Here is a 20,759-nt window from a genome sequence, read left to right on the forward strand (position 1 = left end):
TCCATTTCTAGGTAATTATTAAAACAATTTCTATAAACACTCACAAGTAGATTTTTGTTTGTAAGTTTTCACTTCTTTTGGGTACCTGTCCTATGAGTGGGATTGCTTACGCATACAGTTGAGTGAATGTTTATGAGACATTGCTAAACTATTTTCCAAGGTGATTGTACAATTTTTGATTTTTGTCAGCATTATATGAGAATGCACCCCCCCAAAAAGAGAGAGCGCGAGAACTCACCACACCCTGCCAGTACTTGGAAGGACCGTGTATTGTTGTTATAGAACCCTTTTAATAAGCCTGTATTTAATTGGTCTTCGTTTTAATTTTTCTAATGTTTTATGATGTTGGACATTTTTACACAAACTAATTACCATTTGTATTATTCCTTTGATGAAATAATTATTGAATTTGTTTTGCCTGTTTTTTTTCTTTTTTGAATTTTAAGAGTTCTGGATACATCCCATGTGTGAGCGCTTTATCAGATATTTGTTTTGCAAATATTTTCTCCCAGCCTGTGTCTTGCTTTTATTTTCTGAACAGCCTTTTTCATTTGGACAAAGCCCAGTTTCTCTCTGTTTTCTTTCCTGGATCATGCTTTGTGAACTAGGGGTCCAGAGATGACCTAGAAAGTTTTCAGTTCAGGCCTCCCGTGTAAGCCTGTGATTCATTTTGAGGCCATTTTTTTAATATGAGGTATGGTGTGCCATCCATTTCTCACACATTTGGTTGCTAATTCTTGCAATACCATTTATTTAAAAATTACTCTCCTTGATTTATTTACCTTTTAACTGTTGTGTTAGATATTAACTGCAAGATGTTTACAGAATCGTTTAATTAAAAAAATTGTTCTAAAACTAGAGTGTTGCTTATGTATGTTAGGAGTAAACCTCTTTATTTAGAAAATTTAGAATAGAATGATAAAGCTGTAAATTTCACAGGCCAATTGATTCTTTCTTAGGACACTCTAGTAATGTAGTAAATATTGAACACGGATAATTGAAGGTAGGAAAACTAAGTCATTTCTAGAATCGCCCTTGCTTTTAGCGGTTCTCAACCTGTGGGTCGCGACCCCTTGGGGGTTGAACAACCCTTTCACAGGGGTTACCCAATTCATAACAGTAGCAAAATGACAGTGATGAAGTAGCAATGAAAATAACTTTATGGTTGGGGGGTCACCATCACATGAGGAACTGGATGATAGGGTCATGGCATGAGGAAGGTTGAGAACCATCATATTTACATGGCAGTGGATCTGTCTTCATTTCTTAATTCTCCTTGAATCTGTTCCCCATTCACAAGCAAAGCAACTTTATTCTTTATAGACTTATCTAAATTTGTAATAATTCATAGAATATGGCGAATTCATCAGTACATTTACAGTTGAACTTCTCTCAAGTTAGGGAAGAAACAGCACTTGAAATGGACTTGATTACAGAGGGATCTTTGAGTCTTATTAGTCTCAGGTGACAAAACTTGAAGCCACACTTGGGCTAGGAAGTTGGCCCTTTGAGTTTGTCTCCTGGTTGTAAAGATCAGGGCCAGTAAGGGCTGCCTCGCTTGGATTCTCCAAATTTCTGAAGCGTTGAGTTTCCTCTCTCACATATAACCCCTGTACATCATGTATGTTCTCACAAAGACTCCACTGGCCTCTGTTTCTCTAGGAATCTGAGTTTACTTGTTCACTTCCTGTCTGCCCAAATAAGCAGGTGAACAGTTTGGAGAAATTTTGCCTTTCCACTGGAGGCTTAAAAAACCCCTGAAGTTCTAATTTACTTTGAAATCTGACTGCAGCTTTGTTTTTGTCTCTTGTTAGGTGTGGTGTGGTGGGCTTTCTTTGAACACTGGGCTGCAGGTTCCAAGCGCGGTCAGAACGCTTCAGAAAAGTGAAAATGGAATGACCGGGTCGGCTGGCAGCCTGAACAATATCCCTCAGTAGCGACGGCTCACTGCGCATCACAGAAACTGACGAGTGCTGCCGACCAGGCCTGCTCCCTTCTGCTGTGCAGCCAGGGGCTGTCCCCATCACGCATCTAATGCGAAGAAGCATTCGCGCAACCTTCCCATGCAGCCCGGTAGCAGCAAGCAGCCATCAGGCAAGACACTGACGTTGTGAAGAAGATGTGGGGGAGGAAAGGCAGTATTTCAGTGTTTGTGTAGAAACTCACGGGACGGGGGTGGGGGGGGGGTTCTGGGATTCTTTTGTGCCCCAGCTCTGCTATGTACTTAATTACGGGTGGCAACCCTAGGACCTGGAGAGGACAGCTTTGAAGCCTCCTTTCTGTTCCTTGTGCTTTGTCTTCTCATGTCACAACCACATTATTTTGTTCTTTCACTGAAGCTTTAAAGAAATGTAATCCTCTCAAGTCTTTTTTGTAATTGAGAACATTAGTTGGGGACGCTACAAAGGTTTCTTTTCCTGTAATAGTTCATTTTTCCTTTTATAAATATGGTGAATTTGGTTAAATTATCACTTTTGTTTATTGACTACATTGTATATAATTTTCTCTTTTCCAAAGGAATATATTTCTCGATGGTTATACCTCAAAATAGGAGATTGGGAGAATTTCTAAATCTAATCATTTAAATCCCTTCCTGTTGAGTTTCTTCCACCTGACAGCAGTGCTGTAGAGCAGGGCAGCGCTGCCCTGCACATTCGTCCCCAGGCTTTGGTCTTCAGGGAAGCCCACTGCCACATCTTTGTCCTGGGGAGCGGCCGGTGGTTCAAACCCCTGACCTTTCACTTAACAACTGAACACTTCAGCCTTGTGCCACCAGGATCTCCCACATTTCCACTCTGTACTATTATTCGAATACACGGACAAAGGGATATTTTCTATCTGTTTCTCTGCTTAATCAGACTGCTTTCCTTTCAGTCACCTTGGGTGACGTGTACTGTTTTTAAAAGCCTTATAGTTTCTGACCTTGTTACCTAGTTTAATCCTACTTTAAATAATTGTCTTGATAGAATTGCCAGTTGAATTTGGTAAGTACTGGTAATAATTGTACTGATTTTTAACATTTTTAGTAGGAGTAAAATTTTATTAAAGTTAAATTGAAGACAAAAATCCATCATGTTTACCCTTTTATCTAAGAACAGTAGGTTATAAAGGGAAGTACTTGAACATATTCTCCAGTGAGATAATTTACATCTGATTTTAATAAGATGTCAATTGGCTTATGTAATTGTTTGGGGGAAAAACAGACACAGTCCTGACTGAGTTGGTCCACATGTTGCCCAAGCATAAGCATTTGGAGCTTATTTCTTTAAGACCTTTTTAAACTACATTCATGTGCTTTATAAAGGGCTGTAAATCTTCCAGTAATGAATACAAAACAATCTTTCTCAAACTAGGGGAAAATGTGTTAAGCTGTTACTGAAAACTGAGCTTAGTGAGCAAGCATATCTTTTCTTACAACATGGATTAAAATCTGTAGCGCAAATACTAAAAGGCACACAGAAAGTGGTCATTTCAGTGAGCATTTTTAAGAAGGCTGAATTTTTATTTTCCTTAATCTTGAACCTCTTAATTCCCTTTGGCTGGCTTTCATTTCTATTTCAAATGCCTTGTGCTATAGTGACCTCTTTCAAGAAGTGGCCGATGCTGCTTACATTTGACTTGCCTCCTACCGCAAGGCTTCTGGAATAGTCAGCTCATTCTGTCTTCAAGGTCACTGTTTACGGAGCATGTGTTATGCTCCATTGGTAAAAGAAATTTAAAGGGGAACTCTTCCAAAGGAAATTTTATCTGCACTATTTTTTTTTTAATAACTAAGAGCCCTGGTGATGCAGTGGGTGACACACTGGACTTCTCACTACAAGGCCAGCCATTCGAAGCCACCAGCCACTCCAAGGGAGAAAGATGAGGCTTTCTCCTCTTGGAAAAAGCTACAGTCTCAGAAGCTCACAGAGGGAGTGCTACTCTGTCTTGTAGGGTTACTATGAGTTGGAATCAACTCGATGGCCGTTTAGAGAATAAAACATGTCAATACATAATCTTTTAATCCCAAACATAATTTTGATTTTTGTTCCTCACAGAGAATTTTGAAATTTCTGTATATTCTGTGTTCCCTATAGTAGGATTACTGTACAATCAAAAGAAGCAGGAACTTCGCATCCCTTTTTGTAGAAACTGTAGTTTAGTGGGTAAGCTGCTTTTTGTGAACCACTACACAGCATATTTTAGCAGACACGACACAGAAAAATCCAGAAACTCTTATATATGGTTTTTACAATTGTCTTATGTATTCGAAATGTGTCTTTTGATTAATTCAGTGCCTTCTTCCTCTAAACCTGCTCCTGCTCCATACCCCATGCAGTGTCAACTGATACTGAAGCCGGAAAGCAAGCATTATGGTACCCTGCCGCGTGCCCCCACCGCAGAGGGTTCGGGGAGTATTAATTAATCAGTGGAGGAGTGCAAATGACTGCGGCTTGTGCTCCTGCCAGCCATCATTCGAGCCCCTTCATACAGCATTTTCTGGAAAACCCATTAATCTCACGAGGGAAGTGTTATTTCTCAAAGCTTTTTTTAGTAATAAATACATTTATTCAATCCAGACTTTAAGTTCTTTATACATGGGGTCCTTGCTATTTAATTATACTTTTACTTCAAAAAGAGAATCTGAGATCTCTCTTATTGTGCTTCTCCCTAAAGATCTCTAAAGAAAAGATGCGTGGGGTTAGTTTTTGTTTGCCTGCTTGTTTTAAGTTTATTTGTTAAGTTAAACTAGAGAGAGTTGTTCACCCTCATTTGAAACTGGGAAATAATTGCATTGCCTATTTAAGACATCTCCTAATCAGGTAGCTGTTAACGTGACCATAACATATAATAACATCTGATTGACATTTGAATTAAATATACAAGTAATGGGCTCTTTTGTGGAATTTAATACATTGTAAAAAAAAGATGTACCCTTTATTTTTTTATTGCTTAATTTGCTCTGTTTTGACAGGTCAAACATGATTGCTTTCTATAAAGGAAATGCATGAGCGATTGACTCGTAGGGATGTGTGATTAGTGTAAAAATTATCTTTGCTAAAACCATGCATTTAGTATTGCATTTTTCTTTTAAGAGTGAGTTGCCAACCAGTTTTGCTAAAACTGGATAAAGAAGGAGCTGCCTTAAGCACTGTAGTCAAAGTTTTAAAATTTCATTTGAACTCTTTGGACCGATCCTGTCTTTAACTTGGCACATGTGTCTACCAAGCATTTCACAAGTAAATGCATCCTAGTGACTCACTGCATATTGACTGTGTATGCTCCTGGAGTTGGGTCAAACAGTGAACGTAAGGGGCATGCCTCTCTGGACACAGGCCGGATGGGCGGCATCGAGGCCATGTGGATGAAGCAGTTGGACGTGGCCGATTTACTCTCTTCCTCACACGGTAGTCCCCCCTCGGCTTTCATCTGAAGAGGCTTATTAGTTTGCGTTGGTTACTTTTGTTTAAAAGTAAAGCATGAATGGTATGTGTAATTTCATTGTGTTGTGATGGACTCTTGGTGGTATACATAAAGTATTTTGACACAAATAACATGAGGGTTACCCCTCTTTTCTCTCCAGAGGTATTTTCATAAGCACGCTATCCTAATATTTAAAAATATATGTTAAAAATTTGCATAGCATGTTTATGAAAATACCTAGGGGAGGGTGCAGTTGGCAAAAATAAGACACAGCCGTAACAAAGCATGTTTTTGTGTGAAGGTAGGGAAATAAAAATAATAGAATCTTTTCATTAGCTGCTGATACGCTATTTCATGACTTTCCTCCCATGTTTGGTCTTACCTTACATGCTTCAGTTTCAAAAAGGCTATATGTGGAAAATGTTTACTTCAAAGTAGACTTCTTAGTCGTAACATGTGTGTCGCCATACTGAAAAAACGAGAGACTGTGTTTCCAGGTGATAAGTGATTTTAAGAAAACAAGTGGTAGAGCAGTGTCCATGCGTGGCTAATTCAGGCAACCATTATTTGATTGTAATGTGGCAGTCGATATTTGATGACTTTGTATTCGGCTTTCCCCAACCAGTGAGGTCTGATTTAATGTGTGGTGTAATTTTGCTGCTGCTGAGTGTTGTGACAAAGTTTGGGTCTTAAAAATAACGTTTTGTTAACAAGTCACAAGTTTAGAAGATTACATTTGTTACAGTTTATTTTTAAATTTCTAATGAACTGGATATATACCGTGGTTCCCTTTTGTACAGTCATCTAAAATTAGGTGTGGAAAAACTTCTCCCCTGACTTTATTTTTCTATTGAATGTGATCTCTTAAGGGTGCGTATGTAAGCATAGATATGTAATAATAGTTATTTCAGTTATTTGTAGCTCAGATTGTCCATTCACAATGTGAGCATGACAGATGATCATGAATGTTTTTATACTCGTCCCAGAAAGATTGCCTCCAATTCAGAAGAGTTTTAGCTTGGTGTCCACTTTCAAAGTATTCCCAGTATAAAATATTTGTGATCTTGATATGGCCCTTTTAAAGCTTTGTTATTGGGAATATTTGATTAGCTACACGCTTAGAACTTTGAGTCCACTAGAGCCTGAATGGGTAACATTTGGTGTGTATTGTTTTCATCAAAGGGACTGTTGAAAACACCATGCATAAATAGTATTGGCTAATAAATCAGTACCCAAAATTGCTTTGGTCCTTTTTTCCAGACCTATCCATTTATTAAACTGAGACAGTATTTGTTATTTCTGGATCAATATAAGGTCTGACATTAGAATCAAAATTATTTAAGGTCTGTTAGTTTAAGCTGATGTGTTTTCTTAATGATACCTGTTCACTGTAAGTGGTCCCTTGGGAATGGGCAGGCAGAGGATTTCGCAGTATGTAAGGCAGAAGGTAGGTGAATGTGTTTGCTTTGCCTTGGAGCTAAAGTTTATACCAATTGTTAAGTGGTTGAGTAAAGGCATTTTTACTAGTATTAGAAAATTTGGGAGAGCAAAGGCTTATGGAATGCATTTTTTCCCTCACATTTCCAATATCTGAGGTACCAAAGCTATGAGTATAATTTATCTTCAGAATCAAATAGATGACTAATTCATGTTATATGTAGTAGCTAAATTTTTTAAAATATCTATTGAAAGCCACTAACCTTTAATAACTTGGTATAAAAAGATTTTTTGCTTCATCGGAAAGTACTTAAAATTAATGACCTTCCCTCCATCATGTACTAGAGTTATGACTGCTATATACCCTTTTGCCTTATAAAATAATTGTAATCCGTTTAGCCTACCTCACAGGACTGTTGTGAGGAGCAAATGAAATGGAGAGTATGAAATTGCTTTAAAAAACAATAAAGTGCTATGTACATGTAAAGTGTTATTTTTAGTTAACAGTGGGTTAAGTGTTTGGCTACTTCTACATGTCCTTTACTTTGATAAAGCACATACGTAAGCATGGTATCACCAGTGCTTTCAAACACCTAACAAAAGAAAAACCTGTGAACGACTTAAATAAATACAGTGGAAAATTGCCAATTAAAATGCCTTTTAATGTTCATTTAGTTTGTGCATGGCCTGTCACCTTTTTGTATTGCCTTACCACCTGTATTCCTGTGCCGAGAGCCATTCCAGCTGTAGAATGTCTCCCGCAGCATTAGCTTGTCAGATGGAACTGGGGCATAAATAAACAGTTGAATTAAGCATTGTCTCTATCCATGCATTTCCACGCTCAACTTAGGACTGCCCTGAGCCACAGGCAAAGATGGCCAACATAAATTGATCCAAACCACCAAATGGTTCAGCAATTTGCAGTCATTGGATAAATGACTACACTCAGGTGTGCTATCTGACATCTGACAGCGGCTTTGCTTGGTCATTTTAAATAAGATGAAGCAGTTTAAGTCTTGTTAGTTAACCAGGATATTAGTTAGCATCTCTCCTGACATTGTTTTGGTTTACAATTTACTTTATAAATGATGTACAGGTTCTTTTCACTTATACACTGTTTTATACATCTAATATTTGGACATGGTTTTTTTTTGGACATGGTTTGCTATGCAGTTCTGATCATGAAAATTCTAATTCCTCAGGTTTTACCTTTTATCAACTGCTTGTGATGAACTCAGTGTTTCAAAAATATAATTTTAATGTGCACATTGACTCATTTTCTTTAACCTCATAAAGCCTTTTTGGTCTTAAATTAGGGAAAATTCAGAGTAATTTGTACAGAGATGACTATATGTTCTGTATCGATTGACTGAGTTAACTTTATGAAAGGTCCTGAATGTGTCATCTAAGAATTAAACTTTTTTTCTGCTTTGCTTCACTGCTTGCATTTATTAGCTCTTTTACTGAGTGTCTACAATGTGGACGGGGAAGAGACAAAGCTTATACTTTAGAGAGTAGCACTGTTGAACAGAATTCTATGCAAGGATGCAAAGTTCTATATCCGCCCTGTCTGGTAGCGTAGCATTAGCCTCGCAAACCCACTGACCACTTTCCATGTGGCTAATGTGACTAAGAAACTCAATCTTTATTTTAACTAATTTATAGAATTACAAGTAGCCAATAACTACTGTTTTCAGTAGTGCAACTATTGACGGAAACATGCTGTAACTACAATGAATTAGGAACTTATTTTCTGGTTGGTTTTTTTACATCATTTTATTGGGGCTCGTACAACTCCTATCACAATTCATACATCCATCGTGTCAAGCACATTTGTTGCCATCATAATTCTCAAAAGATTTGCTTTCTACTTGAGCCCTTGGTATCAGCTCCTCATTTTCCCCCCTCTTGGTCCCCCCTCCCTCACAAAACCTTGATAATTTATAAATTATTATTTTGTCATGTCTTACACTGTCCGACGTCTCCCTTCACCCACTTTTTTGTTGTCTGTTCCCCAGGGAGGGAGTTACATATAGATCCTTATAATCAATTCACCATTTCTACCCTACCTTCCCCTTCCCCTCCTGGTATCACTACTGATTATTGGTCCTGAGGAGTTTATCTGTTCTGGATTCCCTGTGTTTCCAGTTATCTGTACCAGTTTACATTCTCTGGTCTAGCTAGATTTGTAAGGTAGAATTGGGATGATAGTGGATAGGGAGGGAGGAAGCATTAAAGAACTAGAGGAGAGTTGTATGTTTCATCGTCTCTGTACTGCACCTGACTGGCTCGTCTCCTCCCCACAACCCTTCCGTAGGGGATGTCCAGTTGCCTACAGATGGGCTTTGGGTCCCCACTCCACATTCCCCCTCATTCACAATTATAGGATTTTTTGCTCTCTTTTTTTGCTTGTCACATGTTGGTTTATATTTTTGTAAATGGTAGCTAAAAGTAATAATTAGGACCCAACCCTTTTAAATTACTTGTGTATTCTAACACCACCAATGTAAGAAAAAGGTGCTCAGTGACTAGATGAGGCTGGAGCTCTTGCAACTAGGATCATTTTCACTAAGGAATGGAGCCCGGATGTCTTGAGAAACATGTGGCAACGTTGTGGAGAAACCAGAATCCTCACATAGGACATGGACTGTGAATGCAATGCAACACTGCTGGAGAACAATTTAGCACTATCGAGATTTTTAAATAAAGGCTACCTTGGAAAATTAATTCCATTTCTGGGCATTTCTTTCACATAGGTACTTAAGCAAGCCAATATTTACTGCAGTTTTGTTTATGATAGAAAAATATAAACAACGTAATTATTCATTGAAATCTGGAAAGCAAAAAAAATTTTTTAATCTGGATAGCCCATGAGTCAAAATCTTCCCCTTCTGTGGTAACTAGGCAGAGAACTGACAACAACAGACGCAAGTTGTCTCAAAGAATGAGAAAACACTGCTAATAAGAGCTACTATTGTGTGTTGTCTAGCTGTATTCTGCCTTCCCCTTACAAGCCACACCAATATGCAGACCAGTATGGAAGTTGGGTTTCTCAAATAGAGCCCTTTGCTTTGTATACCAGCCCTGCTATTTCTGGCCATGAGAGCCCTCTGGGTGTAGACTCGGGAAATTGCATTTTGCTACTCTTCTGTAAGTTTTTCATTTAGAGAGCCCCATCTTACCTTTAAACTGCTTAGCAGTATTGGTGTGCATATGCCCCTTTGAACGCTGTGGCAGGCGGTGATTAGATGATGGCGCTTTCAGGTAACACTACACAGCTGTGAAGGGATGAGCTCTTCAAGGAACAGCGCTCCCTGACATTGAATGGAAAAAGCAAGTTGTCCAACAATCGATATAGTTTTTCGAGGTGCTTGGGCAAGAAGGGCTCCTATCCTACCCCCGTTCTCTGGTTTGCAGCTCACCACGTATTGACTAACCACACAAGAACATACTGACTGATGTTTACAGTGTGCTGTGCCATTCTGTATCAGCACTGTTAGCACCAGCTGTATGCTTACAAGCAGTCAGGTGTTTGTCCTCAAACCTGCTTTTTCTAATGAAAAAGTATGCCCATCACCCAGACATATCGGTCGTTTCTCATATTCTCATCATGCATTTTCAGAATTGACTCTGGCACACGACAATCTTTTTTCTTCAGGTTCCCTTCCCCCCAACTCTATTGCATTATTCATCACTGATGGCTTTATTTAGACACAGACACATTGTTAGCATTCTTTGTAAAATTAACAGTAATTCCTTAATACCTAATAAATTCAATAATCTAAAAATGTCTTAGAATTGATTGGTTCCAATCCATATAGGGTCTACACCTTGCATTTGGTACTTGTGCCTCTTAAGTCTCTTTATAATAGTCTCCTTTAAAAAAAACTGCCACTGATTATTTTATTTTAGAGAAACTAGAGCATTTGTTTTAGAGAATTTCCCACATTCTGAATTTAACCAAAGACTTTTCATGTGTCTTGCTTTTCTCCCTATATTACTAGATAGTTTTGACTGAATCTCAGTCAGCTTTTAAAGAAGCCCTTCACAGGTTGTATTATGTACTTGATATTATATGACATCAGCAAATAGTGCTTGGGTTGTCGGCGACAAGGACAGTCAAGTTTGATCGGTGAGTTCAATTCCTCCATTATAACGTTTCCTATCAACCTTTCACCATCATTTTAGTGTCTACTGATGGTGGTTGTCCTGTTACTTCACTAGGGGTTGCAAAATGGTGATTGTTCTACCATTCTGCATTTATTAACAAATTCATTGGCATTTTTATTACCCCAAATGAATTTATGAAAGAAAAGCGGGATAGGTTTTGGCACAAGTTAGTGCTCTGACATCTTTCCGTGACAGTCATTGAGTTTTATATAAAGGATCATTATGAACTCGATCATTTTAATGGATTTCCTCAAAATCCATCTTGGTGTCCCCAATTTTCCATCAAGTTCGCATGTTTGTCCAATGACTTCATTGTTTCTAGAAAGCTCCTATATTCTCTGGTAAGGGGATTCTAGGAACTATTTTAGCACAAAGTACTTCACATTACAGCCCCTTAAAAATCACGTCAAAATCAATTCATAATAACCCCTAAAGATCTTCTGGATTGTGCTGTTAAAGTTAAAAGAAGCGGGTCCAGAGTTGTAGGCGTGTTATTCCAGTCGTCAGGAGGGGCTAAGTGTCCGCTGAAGGTGCCTTGATCTCGTGAACAATCCCGGCGCAGGTCTTCCCTCTGAAAACTTGGCCCCTCGATCTACTCCATCATCTGAAACGACGGCACCCACGCCAGCACCCGGCGAGTGACAGAATCCCTCTCTGCCCAGGGCTGACAGCAAAAATAGCCATCGTTATCTGAAAGAGACTGCGGGTTCCGTACTCCAATCGGCCCAACACGCTTTGGGAAACAGGGCCCGCGGGGCCTCTCGGGTGCACCCTCCACTCAGGGCGCGAGGTGTTCTTGCAAACGCGCGCCTGCAGCTGCCGCCCGAACCAGAGACGGGAGGCTAGATTCCCAAACCAAGGGAGCCCCCCGTGAGCCTGAAACCCCGTAAGGCGAGCCAGCGGCTGGAGCCAGCGGCCGGCCGGGGCTCGCGCGAGGACCGGGCACGTCGGCGACGCCAGGCTGGCGACCGCAGCTCTGCGCTTGACGGCTCCTTTTGCGGCGCTTGCCGTAAAGCGAGCTCGTGACGCCGCGGCTCCGGAAGGGAAGGCGTGGGCGACCCCGCTCGGCCGCGGGGTGAGCGCTGACCTGTCGTCGGTGGCTCGGGTAACCGGCCGTCGGCTTTCCCCAACATTCAGGTTCCCGTCCACCCTCCCCGCGGGAAGGCCGAGCGCGCCCAAGCGGGACAACGCCGGCTCGGTCCGCCACCTCCCGGCCCACGTCCGCCCGGCCCATCCTTTCCACAGCGCTGGGCGTGTCCGCAGGTGAAGTCCGCATTCTGGGGCGGGGCCGTTTCGCGTGCTGGTGTAGATCCCCGTGGACGCCCGGCGGAGGCAGGGCCCTCGGAGGAGAGTTGGCCCTTCAGAGTGTCTGTGTGGAGAGCGTTTCACATCGCAGGACTAACGGGAGAAAGGTGCCCACAGGTCTAGGCAGCGCCGCACGCCGGCGAGGGGGATGGCCTGGAGGAATGGGCGTGTGGAAGGGGAAAGTCTCTACGTGGAGCGGGACCTTAGAGAAAGCTCTGGGCGAGTGGGGAGCTCCAGAAGCCTTACAGGGAGAGAGTGGGTACCTGGGGTAACCCTCATACCAACAACAGAAATGGACGAGCCATCCAAGGCGTTCTGCCTTGGTGATGGACAGTGATTTGTTTTAGGTGCTAGTGGACAGTCCCGGAGGTCCTGGGTGGTGTAAATGGTTCACATGCGCCTTACAGTAAGGTTGGCTTTTCAGGCCCATCCAGAGGCGCCTCAGAAGAAGACCTGGCTTCTAAACAATCCGCCATTGGAAACGAACACAGTTCTACTCAAGCACACTTGACTCCTAGTCAGTGGTAACTTGTCTTTTGTTTTCCTTTTACGGAACCACTGAGAGGTTTTGATTATGGAAGTGACTTGAGTCCTCTGCCAACCAGCAGTGTATAGGTAAGATTATAGGTAAAAAGAAAGCAGACACAGACACCCTGGTTAAAATTAGGGCATTAGGTTCCATTTGAGTCTTAAGTTGTCATGTGACCATGAAAAAAAGGGAGTTTATGTCAGATAATTTAGAGATAAAGTCAAAAAGTCTTCAAGTGTTTAGAAAAAAAGTACCTCATTGTGGGTGAAGGGAGACGCCGGGCAGTGTAAGATATGACAAATTAACAATTTATGAATTATCAAGGGTTCTTGAGAGAGGGGGTAAAATAAGGAACAGATGCCAGGGGCTTACGTGGACAGCAAATGTTTTGAGAATGATGAGGGTAACAAATGTACAAATGTGTTTTATACAATTGATGTTTGTATGGATTGTGATGAGTTGTATGAGCCTCCAATAAAATGATTTTTAAAAAAGAAAGAATATAACATGAAAAAAAAAAGAATTTTGTAAGACCAAAAAAATAAAAGTACCATATTATTGATTTGTCACTGGTAACTATTTCTAATGTGATAATGATAATGAAAAGGAATATTTTGACAAGCCAGTGATCATCCTTTGCAACTGAATTGCCTTGGAATATATAGAAAATAAATATAATTGACTATCTTAAATAAAACAAAATTGGATCTCATCTTGGTAATAAAAATGTAGTTAAGTATTTGACGGTTTACTTAATCTAAGAATTAATTACCGTATATACTTGAATAGAAGCCGACCCAAGTATAAGCCGAGGTATCTAATTAAGACCTGGGAAACCAGAAAAACTGATTGACTCGAGTATAAGCCTAGGGTGGGACATGCAGGATGTGAATTAACACAGAGACCAGAGGGGAGAGGCGGAGCGCAGCCACAGACACATCCTTACCAGTTCAGCTGCCGTCGTAAGTGAATCACTACAGGTGCTTCTGGGAATTGGAGCCCTCGACGTCATAGGACGGCTCTGATTGATTAGATGTGAGTAAACAGACATTCAAAGCCCCCGAACGGCAGTCACCCGCGAGATGTTACACCTTGCTGGGGTACCACTGACCCGTGTATAAGCCAAACCCCAGTTTTTCAGCACATTTTTTGTTAGTCCTACACAACCATGACACAAAGCCTGTAAGTCATCAGGAGAAGAAAGTGTGACCTCAGAGCCAGGCTGTCAGTGGACATCCGTTTTGGGTAATGTAATAAGTCAAATACCTGTAAGTTTCTTATGAATAAACTACAGAAAGATGAATATTGGATCAGTAGTTAAGTAGAGGTTATGAAGCAAAAGGATTGAGAGTGAATATTGATTCCATTTAATTGTATAATTAAGACCAAAACAACTGGGGTTTGGGGTTGTAGAATAGAATAGAAATGATAATGACCTTTAGTCATAACTGATGAAAGTCAGAATTCAAAAGAGAAAGAAGGTAGGAAATAATACACATTTGCTGATAGCTTATTGTATGGTGACTAGAGAACAAAAGATATATAACACTTAAAACTCAAGTAATAGAGGTGTTAGTTATTTAAAGGAATACAGAGGTGTTAGTTATTTAAAGGAATACAGATAATACCAGAACCACTACGTACAATCATACATTTAATTAAAATCAGGCGATCGAGAAATTTAAGTTAAATTTCTTGTTCTAAAAAAATAATCATAGATGAGACCAATGATGAAGAACAAAATTGTTTATTCGGTTTTCTTTACTACTGCAAAAACGAAAACCATACATGGAGTGTTCGTAAAAGCTAGTTACATGCTAGATCACAAAAGAAATTTCAACACAAAGACTATTATACAGACCCTGTTCCTTAACCACAAATTTTCTCAATTTCTCAATAGAATGGTTGTCAAGCAGGACTTCTAGATCTGCATCTTATACATCACTTGAGAACTTATCAGAAATGAAATTAAGGGATTTGATCTTAGACCTATGAGTCCTTAGGTGGTTAAGTGTTCCACCGCTAGCCAAAAGGTCGACTTAGGGCAGGTCATGCCCTTGAAAAGCTGTGGGTTGCAGTTCTATCCTACATGCATGGGGTCTCTAAAAGTCTGAATCAACTTGATGGTAACAGGCTTACCCCATACCTACTACTGGATCAGAAACTCTGAGAGTAAAGCCCATACCCTCTGTTTGATAAAGACCCAAGTGTGTCTTCATGTATTTGCAGTTGTTAAGAATACCATTGTAGAGAGAAGGGTGGTACCCGGCAGAGAAGGCGGTTCAGCCGGTGGTCAAAGGAACGCTCTATTCTCCATCTGTGCAGGACTTAACCGTCACCATGTCGAGCAAAAGGGCAAAGACCAAGACCACCAAGAAGCGCCCTCAGCGCGCAACATCCAATGTGTTTGCCATGTTTGACCAGTCACAGATTCAGGAGTTCAAAGAGGCCTTCAACATGATTGACCAGAATCGAGATGGCTTCATTGACAAGGAGGATTTGCATGATATGCTCGCCTCCCTGGGTAAAAATCCAACTAATGAGTACCTGGACGCCATGATGAACGAGGCTCCGGGACCCATCAATTTCACCATGTTCCTGACGATGTGTGGGGAGAAGCTGAACGGGACCGATCCGGAAGATGTCATCAGATATGCTTTTGCCTGCTTTGATGAAGAAGCAACAGGCACCATTCAGGAAGATTACCTGAGAGAGCTGCTGACGACCATGGGAGATCCCTTCACAGATGAGGAAGTAGATGGGCTTTACAGAGAAGCACCCATTGACAAAAAGGGGAACTTCAATTACATCGAGTTCACACGCATCCTTAAGCACGGAGCGAAAGACAAGGATGACTGAAAGAACTTCAGATTCCAGCCCAAAACCTTCCTTGTTGCCATTTGGGTATTTCCGAGACTTTCTCATAGAGCTTATTGCATGCCCTGAGCTTGAGCGCTTCTGCCTTCTTGTATTTATTCTCAGCCATTTGGGGCACATGCATCTCTGTAATCAGACTGAAAATGGGACTTTGTAAAAGTAGAACTGGGAAAAAGATCAATGCCTTATCAAAGCCTAAGGAAAATATTCTCAAATTTTTTCTAATTTACTGGATTTTTTACATTTTTTTGGAAATAAAAACTTTGAAAATAACATTGTGTTGGAAGCACCAAAAAAAAAAAAGAATACCATTGTAAACTTTGTTCTCATCTGATTATTTCATTAGGTTATGAAACTACTGTCATATATTGTATAGAACTTCAGATAATTTTTCTTTTGTTGGCTTTTACTGGTGATATGTTTTTATCTCATTAGAAACACTGTTTTATTCACAGAAAGCAAGATTACTTTCCTATTCAAAAAAGATGAAAACGACTGATTTATTTTCAAAAGACAGCCAATCTGCAGACTAATGAGTAGAATCAATAAGAACGTGATTTTGGCCCTTTTAACTTTGACAAGTTCTGCGTTTTTGCTGTTTCAATTGTACTACTACAAGCACTATTTATCTACAAAGGTAATTAAATGTGTTTTTTTCTTATCACTAGACTTTAGTTGTCTGCTTTCCTGACATTCTTCCTCTTTATGTAAAAATCAGTTTTTCAGATCCTTCTAGGATCCATTCTTACTGAGATTCTCATCTTGGTGTGGATATGGCAAACCAGTCACAATTGCAGTTTTCTGTTATTGCAATAACATTAAAATCTATGGCAATTTTCTGATACGGTTATATAAAAACTTGCTAAGCAGGATAGCCCTAATTGAAATTGGTAGCACAGCGGGTTAGGCATTGGACCGTGAACCAGAGGGTCTGTGATTTGAAACAACTTTGTCTGTTGGAGAAAGATGAAGTGTATTGGACAGGGTTCTTTTGCGTAAATACTTTATATTCCTGGACCTCTGTAGAGCAGTTCTCTCTTTCCGTTGGGGCCATTGTGAGTCAGAATTGACGTATGGCAGTGAGTTTCATTTGTTTGTTTTTGTTATAAGCTTAAAGAAATACAAAAAAAAAACATTTGACAGCTCACAGCACTGCCTGCTTGGCAGGCATGTTGTGAGGGGTAGATGGGAATACATAAGTCATATATGAAATGTCAAATGCAGTGCCTGTCACTTTGCAAATATCTACAAACAGTAGCTTGGTATGTGGAAATGAATTGGTGTTAGGAATATAAAGCTAAATGAAAGGACCCTAATTCCAAAGATATAATAAAGAATTTCCTACTTACTGAAGGAAAATAATAGGTTAGAGCTGTTGGCCATATCTAACTTACTGCAGTTTGTATTGTTTTTCATTTTCATTTGTATATAAATAGAATTTTTGGCTCATGACTATGTGAAAATAGATATTTGGCTAAAGTTTCCATGGTGATTAGACACTTACACCATTTGGATCTCATGCCTGCCTTACACGCATTCTTGCGTACTGGGCTTTGCATTTACTAAGGTATGCTTTGTCATCTTCCTAGAATGGAGCTGGTTTATCTAAATCCAAAGGAAGCCGGAATGGATTTGATAGCATACAGTGGGTATGTATTAGTAAACAAATCCTTAATCGTAATCTTCATGTAGTTCTTTTATTGATAGACTTAATAACTATTTGTTGAATAATGCCAGTGATAATATCCGCCTTATGGATGTGGAAGGGCAAGGTGCAGGTGCTATGCCAAATGTTTTAAATGTCAGTATCTCATTCAGGACTTTTTAAAAGTCCTTTGCCTTACTGGGAATAAGGTTAATTAGCTAAGAAGCAGATGACTTGATTGTAATTCTTGTTGTCTAACTCATGACCCTCATTAACTGAACTATACACTTCCTCAGATGAGTGATTATAGGAATCAGAATTCAACTACGAATAAGAGAAAATAAAATCAGGAATAATAATGTTCTCAATGTTTTTCCTTTATAAGAAGAGGGAGACTAGGAATATATACAAATAACCTTGTTTAGTTTTTATAAATTCCTGAATATAAACATTGATAAAAATAATTTCTTTACATTTTTCTAACTAACTTATAAATGAAACAAAGTTCACTTAATAAAAAAAATTACATTTCACTGTTAGTATATATTATAAAAATGACAAGACATTTCAGAGCATTTATTTGACTTCTCTGTAAACAGGGACATGAAAGACTTTAGATTAGACTTGGGCTTTCAAATCACCAAGCAGCCACAAAGAGTGCTAATTTTAGGACACTGCTACCACCAGCTGGATTTGAACTGCTCGTTAAAAGATACATAAGACATGACAAAATAATAATTTATAAATTATCAAGGTTCATGAGGGATGGGGGAGGGAGAGGAAAAATGAGCTGATGCCAAGGGCTCAAGTAGAAAGCAAATGTTTTGAGAATGATGATGGCAACAAACGTACAAATGTGCTTGACACCATGGATGGATGGATGGATTGTGAAAAGAGTTGTATGAGCCCCCAATAAAATGATTTATATATATAAATAAACATAAATATAAATAAATATATATATATATATATATATATAAAGCTGAAGTCTGAGATAGCCTTTTACCAGGCTCGTTTGCTTACCTTGTCTTGAAGAATCATTGTTAACTTCTTGTCAAAGTACAAATATTTTGCTTTATGAACTTAGGGTAGTATGAAGGGAAAGGAAAACATTATATATACTTGGGATTTATACCCTCGATGAGAGAACTTTAGACTTATAGCTAGAAAGATTCCTGCAGATTAAATAAAATGAAATTTTATGTACTTCTTTGTAGCTCCTCTTTACCTCTGCCCATCCATAAGAAACATAAGAGGCGAAATTCTCTGTTGAGATTTGAAATTCCCTTTTTGCCAGTTTGGGAATATGCTTGGTCATAACCTTTCACATTCTAGAATTTGATACTGGCAGTACTGTGACTTTTCAAGTTTACTGATTAGTGCTTTTGATGGGTGCCAAGGAGTTCCCGCTGACGTCGGTGATCATGCACGCAGCACGAAACCCTGCGCAGCTCTGCGCTGCCTTCCCAGTCTCCGTTATGTCTGGGTCCACTGTTTGAGCCAGGCTGTTAGTTCAGCCTGGTGAAGGACTTACAATCTTTCTCTGACTGTTCTCTTTACCAAACTTGATGTCCTCTACCAGGGATGGGTCACTCCTGGAAATATGTCCAAAGTTTGTGAGACAAAGTTTTTGCCATCCTTGCTTCTAAGGAGCATTCTGATTGTACTTCCCCCAAGACAGATTGATTCTTCTTCTGGCCGCTGTCATACTTTTCATATTCTAAGCCAACACCTCAGTTCAAAGGGGCCTTTTTTCTCCTAGTTTTCTTTTCATTGTCCAGATTTCACAAGCGCATTAGCGGATTGAGAGTACCATAGCATTGCTCAGGTACACCTTAGTCATCAAAGTGAAATCTTTTTCACACTATAAAGATACCTTGTGCAGTGAACCTGCCCAGTGCATTTGATTTATTGACTGTTGCTTCCATGAGTGTTGGTTGTGGAACCAAGCAAAATGAAATCTTAAACAACTTCAGTCTTTTCTCCATTTCTCATGATGTCGCTTGTTCCAGTTGTGAAGATTTTTGTTTTCTTTACACTGAAATATATTCCATACTGAAGGCTGTAGACCTTGATCTCTACTGGGAAGTGGATGTCCTCTTGGCTTTCAGCAAGCAAGGTTGTGTTATATTCCTTTCTTCTATGTTCTTCCACATAAAGTTCAGCCTCTTGGATGAATTGCTCAGCAAGCAGATTGAATAAGCATAGTCAAAGGATAACCTTGACCACAGCTTCATGATTTTCAACCATGCAATATTCCCATGTTCTGTTTGAACAACTCCCTCTGGTCTGTATGTAGGTTCCACATGAGCACAATGAAGTGTTCTGGAATTTCCATTCTTCTCAAAATCATTTGTAGTTATGATCCATGCAATCAGATGCCTTTGCGTAGACAATAAAAATACAAGGAAATATCTTTCTGATAGTCGCTGCTTTCAGGAAAGATCCATCCAATATCAGATCGCTATCCGTCATGTCACGTCCTCTTCTGAACCATCTGATTGTCCTGTTTAAAATGGCCACTACCAATTCATTTCAAAAGCTCCGTAGTGCCGAGGATATCTGTCTTTATGTTGTCCTTTGAATTTTTGGCTACTTTTATTGTTTTCTTGATTCTGCTTCTTACATTCAGTTTACCCCTTAGTAGTAGGTGTTACAGCTCTTTCCTCTCACATGAAGTCATGTCCCATCAGCGAATGGAGGCTCCAAAGCTTTGCTCCATCCACATCATGAAGGTCAAGTCCACTTAGAAGAAGCAGCTCTTCCCAAGATGTATTTTGAGTACACACCACCTGCCCTGTATAAGACAACACTGTGCTGCTGCTATTCATACAGTCTTTGCTGGGCCAGGTGTTCCAGAAAGAGATGTCCAGACCTCCTTCCTGAACTTGTCCACCATGGGCGACTGTGTTGATATTTGAAATAAACAGTGGCATAGCTTCCGTTATCACAGCAACATGCACGTGACCACAACTGACAAAGGAGTGGGTTATCCACTTCTTACGAGTCCTCATATCTTCACTTAAAGAGCATGCTCAGAAAATGTGTTAAAGCTATCATAGCTTTAGTGAGGTGGATAATTTTGATTGGATGATTGCATCTTTTCTTATGAGAGATTATGGTTTGTAAATTCTTTATGTGTTTGTCAGGGCTTGCTGTTAGGATTACATTGGCCGCGTAGAAAAAGTGTTTCTATCAATTTGCAGAACGAGTTGGTATATTCCTTAAATTCTTTTTTTATTGTTTATTGAAATAGTTTTATTGGCATATAGTGAAGTCCATCCATGCATGAATTGTTATATGCTACAATAACAGAGTTCAGTAGTTGTAACAGACTGTGTGGTGCACAAAACCTAAAATCTTTGCCATATGGAGCCCTATAGAAAATATCCA

The 20,759-nt window shown here is 39.7% G+C and overlaps 2 protein-coding genes and 1 pseudogene across 6 annotated transcripts in view; all 3 read left to right on the forward strand.

Moving 5' to 3' along the window:
* Positions 1-2,134, forward strand: part of FSD1L (fibronectin type III and SPRY domain containing 1 like) — a 70,665-nt gene extending 68,531 nt beyond the window's left edge. The window contains exon 13 of the mRNA XM_075560264.1: positions 1,815-2,134. Coding sequence (XP_075416379.1) covers positions 1,815-1,937 — 123 coding nt within the window. The 3' untranslated portion in view covers positions 1,938-2,134. The remainder of the gene's footprint in view (positions 1-1,814) is intronic.
* A 10,000-nt stretch (positions 2,135-12,134) lies between these two features.
* Positions 12,135-20,759, forward strand: part of FKTN (fukutin) — an 81,655-nt gene continuing 73,030 nt past the window's right edge. For 4 of the 5 annotated variants that reach the window (XR_012786440.1, XR_012786439.1, XR_012786438.1 and 1 more), the window contains exons 1-3: positions 12,135-12,273; positions 16,177-16,358; positions 17,311-17,370. Coding sequence is in view for 2 of the 5 variants with exons in the window: in XM_075560265.1 (XP_075416380.1) it covers positions 16,254-16,358; positions 17,311-17,370 (165 nt within the window). In the remaining 3 variants the exon portion in view is untranslated. Of the gene's footprint in view, positions 12,274-12,400; positions 12,423-16,176; positions 16,359-17,310; positions 17,371-20,759 lie in introns of those variants that run through there. The other variant, XM_075560266.1, reaches the window with a different exon arrangement.
* LOC142459079 (myosin regulatory light polypeptide 9 pseudogene) lies at positions 12,148-15,959 on the forward strand (annotated as a pseudogene).

The sequence above is a fragment of the Tenrec ecaudatus genome, chromosome 10 (genome assembly GCF_050624435.1).
Source record: "Tenrec ecaudatus isolate mTenEca1 chromosome 10, mTenEca1.hap1, whole genome shotgun sequence".
Taxonomy (NCBI): Eukaryota; Metazoa; Chordata; class Mammalia; order Afrosoricida; family Tenrecidae; genus Tenrec; species Tenrec ecaudatus.